At 39.7% G+C, this 8,830-nt stretch overlaps 1 protein-coding gene across 3 annotated transcripts in view; it reads left to right on the forward strand.

Moving 5' to 3' along the window:
• Positions 1-8,804, forward strand: part of LOC112458363 (serine/threonine-protein phosphatase PP1-beta catalytic subunit) — a 19,687-nt gene extending 10,883 nt beyond the window's left edge. Inside the window, exons 2-7 of one of the 3 annotated variants that reach the window (XR_003041199.1) lie at positions 168-239; positions 4,879-5,366; positions 5,448-5,546; positions 5,652-5,891; positions 5,987-6,158; positions 6,598-8,804. Coding sequence is in view for 2 of the 3 variants with exons in the window: in XM_025021964.1 (XP_024877732.1) it covers positions 168-239; positions 4,879-5,366; positions 5,448-5,546; positions 5,652-5,891; positions 5,987-6,094 (1,007 nt within the window). In the remaining variant the exon portion in view is untranslated. Of the gene's footprint in view, positions 1-167; positions 240-4,878; positions 5,367-5,447; positions 5,547-5,651; positions 5,892-5,986 lie in introns of all 3 variants that reach the window. The other 2 variants (XM_025021964.1, XM_025021965.1) reach the window with 2 other exon arrangements.
• Positions 8,805-8,830: the final 26 nt, after the last annotated feature.

Consider the following 8,830-nt stretch of genomic DNA (forward strand, 5'->3'; position numbering starts at 1 on the left):
ACCCCCTTTCCCCCCGCCCGTCTTCTGCGTCGCTGACCACCGCGCGGATCACGATCTTTTACTCCCCTGTTCTCTTCAGCCGCAGAAAACGAAACAAATCTCTCTCTTTTTGTTTGTTTCTCTCTCTCATGCTCACGCGAATGCGGGAACCCCCTTGTGCGGTAAAGTATACCACACGCAGAAAGACCAGGTTCAGAAGAAAGCCAAGCTAAAAGATATTTTCTCGTCGGACTTTGTCGGTACGCAGCTACTACACAACAATAACCATCGCCACCACCACCACCATCACTACCATCATTTCATCATCATCATCATCAACACCACCACCACCACCATCACCACTACCGTCACAGCAACAACAGGAAACGACAAACTCCCCCACGTAGAATTATCCTACGTTCGTTTGGTCGAGCTTCCTTGACTTTTGTATCCCGTTATCGTATTCCGCGGCCCGGCATGTAAACACGCGTTTACTTGGCGTCGCGTTTCTTATCTCTAAACGTGGCTCCAGATAAAACAATTGCGTACTGTTAGGCGCGAGATAAGAGTAAGGAAATTGAAGCTTGTAGCGCCGAAGGCGTCGTCTTTGTCTTCGATCTATATTCATTTCCGTCTTCTATTTATATGATTTATTTTTAACGGCGTTTGTGCCGGCTTGAGTCAGCTGAGATCCGTAGCTGTAAAATGATAAATGGCAAAAGCAGTTATGTGCGGAGAAGTCGAGGAAAAAGTAATGCACCCGTATAATGTCCCGAGCAACTCAATAATACATTAATTTAATTTCGTAATAACCGTACAATTTGCTGATACATAAAGTAAAGTTAAAGTAAAGCTAAAGTAAAACTAAGGTAAATATAAGCTGGTTTATAATATCAATTATAACATGTATGATATTTGGTTTTGCTACGTGAAAAGGTCACGCTGATATGTAATTTGATAAATGGTGGTTGATCCATATCTATTTTTCCTCTTTCTCTCCCTATCTCGGATCATTCGATATACCGAAAGCAGAGTCAGGCGGAATCGACTCGAGTCACCGACACGCGGTGACACAAATTAAATGGAAAGCAGAGTTGACTCTAGGGCGGCCCACTTGTCGCGAGTGGAAAGCAATTTATATTCCCGTTTAGGCGTCGCGTTTAAAGCTGAAATAATATTAAAGCTCTTCGTAGAAACGGCGCGGTCGCGTAGTAGCGCACTAAAAGTTTTATCGTTGCGACATAAAGAGGATGATATGAGGATGGATGGCACCAAGTGACATCAAGTGACATTCAGGTAGCCACGTTTAGCGTTAAACCCGCGCGCTGCGAATTACGGGCCGTTGCCTCTCGTTGTCGCGTGCTCGCTCCGCTCGTCGTTAACTTCTTTTTCCTCTTCTTTTTTTTATTTTTTGTTTTTGTTTTTATCTCCCTATTGAAGGAGAACTGATCCCGCACGCGTTAAATGTGATCCTCCGCTTGCTCTCCTCGGTCGTCGATCCTATTGAACCTCCCTTAGACCCGAAGACACGACAGCTATACACGCTCCTTACTCAAATACAAATATCTATCATCTTATTTGGAATATAAGTATCCATCCACACAAACGCTTCTCGAACCACTCGAAGTTATTTCTGGATCTGTCGATGCACTTAAGCCTATCGTTTAAGATTTATCACTTTCTCCCCCTTCGCACTCGTAGCCTTCTCGTTTGAAATGCTTTATCTACGTGAAAAATGGAGCAGCATTGATTGATTGGAGATGTTAGCTTAAGTGTTAGAGCACGCTTGGTATAATTGATGTATTTGTGCGATTAACGTAATCCTGTAGCAAAGTGCATGCGCTTCAATTATTACTTCCTTCCCGCATTCGAATATAATACTTCTTCCATCTCCCTCTCTTCTGCCCCTGCAAAAATGCAAAATCTTAAAGTTATAAAACGTTTAGAAATCGTAATTTTGAATTTTCGTTGTACGTACAGATGCAGGTTAGTTCAAATAATCTTTCTGATCGTAAAGGATATCCTATCTGCGTAATTTATCATTATCTATAGAGTACACGCCACTTGTTTTACGATAAAGAGCCATTATCGTTTAGATTAACATTTAATTTAACGTCTAGTTATATCAGTTAGTCTCAATGTATTGAGTATTGAATTAATCTCGTGCATTTGTGATTGGTAAACATTGGGGATACGTATATAAAATAATCAATACTACTTTAATAACTTAAAAATTTAATGGCTATATCATATTTATTATGAAACGTATTGTTTATTATTATATATGTGAGACAAGGAAGCAATTTTAATTACGTTGCATCGTATGTACATTTGATGGCATTCACAGTTCGAAATTAGCTATTATTAATTAGCCTCGGGGAATTTCAGAGCTTTCATTAATATCAACTCTACTCATGAGACTTCGGTGTCCAACGTGACAAACAAATTATTTTTAACTACTTCAGGGACGAATTATTTTAAATTCTTAGTCTTTCATGGTGAAGTTCATCTTAGGCGCATTGCGCAATTTTTATAAAAGTGATACTGCTAACGTGGGAACTTTATCAGTTTCGTGATTTTTTATTTATCTATTATTAAGTTTTTAAATTCTGGACTTGTCACATTAAAATGTGCAGGTACAGTTAATGCTGAAAATTTACTGTAATAAGTACATTCACGCCGCATGTCCCTGAAGCGATATAAAGTTCGCGCTCCAGAGTCATCGTTTACGAGACCTTACAATTATTTTTAACCTCTTCAGGGACAAGTTATTTCTGATTTATCATATACATTCTCCATATATTTTCTCTACTTTGTAGGCAATTTATTGATATAAATATTACTGAAATTTTACATTGAAAAGAAAGTTGAGGAAGCTATAGAGAAGTCTTCCAATTAACTTTTAACAGATTTGTTTTAAAAATGAACATCGTTACATATAAATATCGAGCTTTCCCTTGCAATTAAATTTCATACATAGAATCGTAAATTATTAGCACGAACCAACGTACGCGACGGGATGTTTATGCGCCACACTAAGTGGTCCCTAGATTTCTGAAGAAATCCGTTTTTATTCCGGTTTATTTTAAGCGCTTATTTTAAGCATCCGATGACTCCGCGGTACAAAGTGACATTTCCAGCGTTTCGCCTGGAATATATAAAAGTGACAATAGCTTCTCTCCCGGGTAATGGAATCTCTGCATCTTCGCTCTATAGTCGCCGTGACCTTGCTAATATGCAGTTTTCCGATAGCCAGTATCAGACTAGTTCAGCCGCACCGTGAATTCCCTTTTATGCCTATAAATAACGATCCGACGACACATCCATAGCGTCATAAAGAGAGATGATCTGCACTGGATGTCGGGTAAATCATCTATTCCCTTTACCTTCGCCGCTTATTAACGCTTTGAATGTCGAGTGACGTCACCTAACGATATTCGGTACCTTTATGAAATATTAAGACTAAATGCGCTGGTGAATTTATCTAACGAATATACACGGGTTATAATTCAATTTTTTTTGTTACCAAACTGAATTATTTTTGCCGCATTTTGGATATAAAAATTTACATCTTTAATGATGCGTTTATAAGTGAGATATATTTGAATTTGGATCTCTATCTAAATCGGTGTCGATTGTTTTTTCTTAATTGCAACGAATCACCGCTTTAAGTTATAATTGTACAGACGATGAATTGTGTAAAAATACAATTGCGTTATACGGTCGCAGAGACGGTGCATAGATCTATTCACCGATGCATTTATTCTAAATGGCATTGCGATCGCGCGAAATAGGCTAGGATAGAAATTAGGAAATCGTGGGAAGTTGAATCATCCAGAGCGTTACAGATCCAGTTAGGATACAGAATCCATAGTTGAGTGGTATTTTAGGTTTCCGTTATGTTGAATCGTGTAAACCCGTGTCGAAAATAGCTCTCTTTCTCTCCCTTTCTTTCTCTCTCTCTCTCTCAAGAGAGAGAGAGAGCCTCGCACTCCCGAGACATTATATCCATTATCCAACGAGCTTATCAGTAATTTCACGCCTTTGACGCTATTATAATCGATGCGATACCACCGTAGACCACGCCGGAAGTACCGTGATTGTACCCATGTGCTCGAGAATAGGCAAAGATGATCTGGCCTCACCGTAATCTGTAATCGTGTATCATCCCTGTTTATTGAGACGGCTAATACCGGCAGAAACTTATCTAATCATCTTCCATGCCCCCAAAGTAGAGTTATGCTCGGTGTACCTGTAAGAAGGAGTACCACGGCCATCCCTCATTAGTGCGGCGGACAGAAACGAGGAATCGCCTCGTTAAGCGTTCATTATCGATTCGACGGCACCGACTGTAACGAGAACGTCGATACAGCCGGCCGTGTTTTTCTATTGTTCCTCTACACGACGCGAATCGAATTGCATAACCGTGCGTAACACGGCGTACGGTGAGTCGAAGGCAACGGGTACTCGAAGGCAACGAGTCTCAATAGAGACTCACGGGGTAAATTGACGGGATAATGATGTATTATTGGCGTATCACGCTCGAGTAATTCCAGAAGCAATACGCGCATAACGGTATAAGTAATGCGGTATAAGTATGGCGCTAATTATACGTGACAATGGCATTATTGATTTTTTTCCCTAGAGATAGACCGCCTGTTCTTACGTTAAAGATAGATTTTTAACTCGACGTAAAAGCCTTTGAGGAAAGATTGAAAGTCAGCTGTAAAATTGTATCGACGGATAAATGTAACGAATTTGCCGTGCTTTTATTTATTTCACTATTGTTTTTTCTGAACGAATACGTGTAACGGAGACTGATTTCGCCGCACTAATGAAGGATCGTTGCGATCTCGAGTAAAATTACGCGATTAACCGCAAACATTTCTGGGCATACAGTCAGAGGATGTCGACCGGGCAAGACTGTTATCATGACGGAGGCCGAGGTGCGTGGCCTCTGTCTGAAGTCGCGGGAGATTTTCCTGCAGCAACCGATCCTGCTGGAGTTGGAGGCGCCGCTTAAGATCTGCGGCGACATACACGGCCAATACACCGATCTGCTGCGGCTCTTCGAGTACGGCGGCTTTCCGCCCGAAGCGAACTACCTGTTCCTGGGCGACTACGTTGACCGAGGGAAGCAGTCGTTGGAGACGATATGCCTCCTATTGGCATATAAAATCAAGTATCCGGAGAACTTCTTCCTGCTACGCGGCAATCACGAGTGCGCCAGCATAAACAGGATATATGGCTTTTACGACGAGTGCAAGCGACGGTATAACATCAAGCTCTGGAAGACCTTTACGGACTGCTTTAACTGCTTGCCGATCGCCGCGATCATCGACGAGAAAATCTTCTGTTGCCATGGCGGGCTCAGTCCTGACTTGCAGGTGATTAGCGGAGAAACGAGAAATTCTCATAGAAATAGAAACCTTGGATTGCAGTATATTCATATACTCCGTCTTTTTTAGGGAATGGAGCAAATCAGAAGAATCATGCGTCCAACCGATGTACCTGATACCGGTCTCCTCTGTGATCTCTTATGGTCTGATCCTGATAAAGACGTTCAGGTGAGATGCTTTTACGTAAAGCGAGCTTTAACGCACTGATTAATTTAGATATAGATTAATACAGGAAGGACTGCTCTAACCGCATTATCGACGAAAATGTTTCAGGGTTGGGGCGAAAACGATAGAGGAGTCTCGTTCACATTCGGTCCAGACGTCGTGTCGAAGTTCCTGAATCGTCACGATATGGATCTCATATGCAGGGCACATCAAGTGGTCGAAGATGGCTATGAGTTCTTCGCCAAGCGACAACTCGTCACACTTTTCTCCGCGCCAAACTACTGCGGGGAATTCGATAATGCCGGTGGAATGATGAGCGTTGACGAAACATTGATGTGCAGTTTCCAGGTGATTAGCGAGAGAGTTTTTCTTTTTTATTCGTCTTTAGAAGCGTTTATGCAACATTCCAAGTTTATCGCGCCGTGTCTGGCATCTTTTTGCAGATTTTGAAACCGTCAGAGAAGAAAGCGAAATACCAATATGGAGGAATGAACACGGGTCAAACAGGTAGACCATCTACACCACAAAGGAATCCAGCGAAAAAGAAATGACAACCTTCAACCGAACCTGCACAGCAACAAACGCGATTATCCTTAATGGAGGCTATCATGCTAGGTAAATCTGCTTTATGCTTGTCAAAGCTTACTTAATCGCATTAGCTGACCACTTATGTGCATTATTACGAGTCTATTTCCCATCGATTATCAGTTAAACAGAAAAAGAGAAAACAGAAAAAAAAATGAAAGGAGAGCGGAAGAAAGCGACATGTAAGACGTTACTCGATGTATTTAAGTTCGCGCAATGGTTCGCCGATGATTTAGATGTAATATTTAGCACGCGACGTTTCCAACACATGTACATGCACTCCGGGACGGACACGATTTAAGTGGACGTGATTTACGGGGCAAAAATATGTTATATGGATTTATTTACTCGGACACACATGGGCTGTTAAAAATCCCAAAGCTTTTATAGCCGACGCGCTTGTCGAAGATATCGAGATGCCTCGGATGCCTATGTATCTGATCTAGCCTTTGATTTTCATGTGTTTCAGCTCGAAGACGTCGAGATACAGAATTAACCTAATCTGATAAACATAAACCTTAAAAAAGAATATGTAAGATTTACCTCTCCCTCAATTGCATTCTAATGAGATAAGAGATATAAACAATTCGCGGTGAATCAAGTTTCGATTATCATCGTACTTGACGAAGGATCGCTCTCAGAATTTCGCGGCAATTATATCTTGCGTCAAACGAAATAATCCTTCGCAAAGCTAGCGTTCTTTAAAAAGCATTTTGTCATTCTCATTTGTATTTATTGCTTCCACTGTTGATGTTGAGTGTAATTATGAGACTCGCTGTTATTATTAATATTATTTTTATTTTTAATAGTATTTTTATCATTGCTTTAGCAGCTAATTTAAATGTCATCGTTTCATGAGAGATGCTGCGCATGTATATAGATAGATATATATATATATATACATATATATATTTTTGACCATTAATTTTTTTTTCTTAAACCATTACCCATTACGAATTTAATTATGTCGTCATGTGCAGTATTCCGAGCGTGGTAGTGACTGCACGTTCCAGAGATATGTCGTAGACGAATTAGGTTGTTTATTCTCGGGCGATGAATCCGGAGAGAAACACAAAGAACTAGTATTTTTAAGGTAAATGCTAATGATTTCGCCTTTATTCGAAGGATACTAGAAGAAGGGGGGGATCGTGAAGAAGAAAAAAAACGAGGATACGTCGCATTGTATATACAGGGGAAAACATGTTTGGATGCAGAATCTCGGCTTTTTACGTTCACGATGAAAGCGAACGCGAGTGCATTGTTATTTGATTTATCGCATATTGTAAAGATTATTTTGAATCGCGCGAACTTCAGTACTGATTTTACAGACCTTTGTGTTTGGATTTCATAAGTTGAAATTTATTACATTATATATGTTTATGCTTATATGTTTTAGACGTAAGATATATTCACGTGCTAGGATAAAGCTCATAAATTTTTGAACAGGAAAACATACGATGGCAAATTGCATTTAAGCGTTTGGTGCATTTATTTAAATTGTATGATATGTTTACTTAGCTTTTCGTTCTTTTCGTTTTTTTTTTTTAATTGATTATTCAAGTGTTTCCCGTAATGCTGATGGATTCGTCGCTGTAGAAATCGCTTGGATAATACGATTGTTTTACTTTTAACCGCATTAATATTTCCTCGCTGTGCTTTTATAAGCGGCATTGTATTACTTGCGATCGTCCACGCAGCAGAAATCTGCCTGAAAGATGTGCGTTTCGACCAAAATTGCAGAATATTATTATATCCTATACATGCAGGAATTTTAGGAATTACTCATGTACAAAGAAGGCTGCTGTCCTCTACGGAAGTAGCGACTGATTAAATATAATATATGAAATTGTATTAATAGCGAAGATATTTTTTCCTAATACTACACAGTTGTGTTTTTCAAGAAATTTAATATTTAATATTGGCATAAATATTCATGAATACAACCAATAAATGTATACGAAATTAACGAGGCATCGATAAAGCGCATTTCTCGACAATTAAATGCAGACTAGCGATTAATGAGATGTCGTGTGAACTATTATAATTGAGGAGACGATCCGGAAACACGAAGATCGTACATCAAAACTGAAAACTCACCCCGAAGCAGAGATCAATCAAACAAAGTGAGCCTTTTCGTGCTATAGCGACGCCACGATTGGTTTTCACATTCTTATGCTATGGTTTTACTCAATGGTTACACATTATTTAATTGTTATTTAACATTATCAGATAGCGTTTGACAAAGTTATTTATTGTTTGTACGAGAGAGATGCAGTGCAAATTTGTTATGTATTAGAATTGGAGCCGACGAAACGGAAGGTGTCCTTCTCACCTCTTCCCTCCCTGCGTTTCTCTCCCAATCTCCCCCAAAAAAGAAACGCAAGATTAATTATTGTCAAAGGAGCGGTTGTGATCCCTTGATATGTGCGTTCTTTTTGTCCGAGATTCATATATTATATACAGATATTATATTTGTAAAGGGTTTGACCGGTCGCGATTCGACGATACTTTATATTAAATAAATAATTAAATGAAAGACGTACTCGTGAGAGGAGTTTGCGACTATTGTGGGTTGTTACATCGTTCGAATCGCCGATGACGGAACACGCTATGCAATGGCATCCTAGAGATGTAAAACTTTCAGATAATAAACATGCATATTGTTGTACAAACCTCTTTTTCAGCTTGTTATTCTTTCCTGG

This window comes from Temnothorax curvispinosus, unplaced genomic scaffold (genome assembly GCF_003070985.1).
Source record: "Temnothorax curvispinosus isolate PA1 unplaced genomic scaffold, ASM307098v1 QBEX01008837.1, whole genome shotgun sequence".
NCBI lineage: Eukaryota > Metazoa > Arthropoda > Insecta > Hymenoptera > Formicidae > Temnothorax > Temnothorax curvispinosus.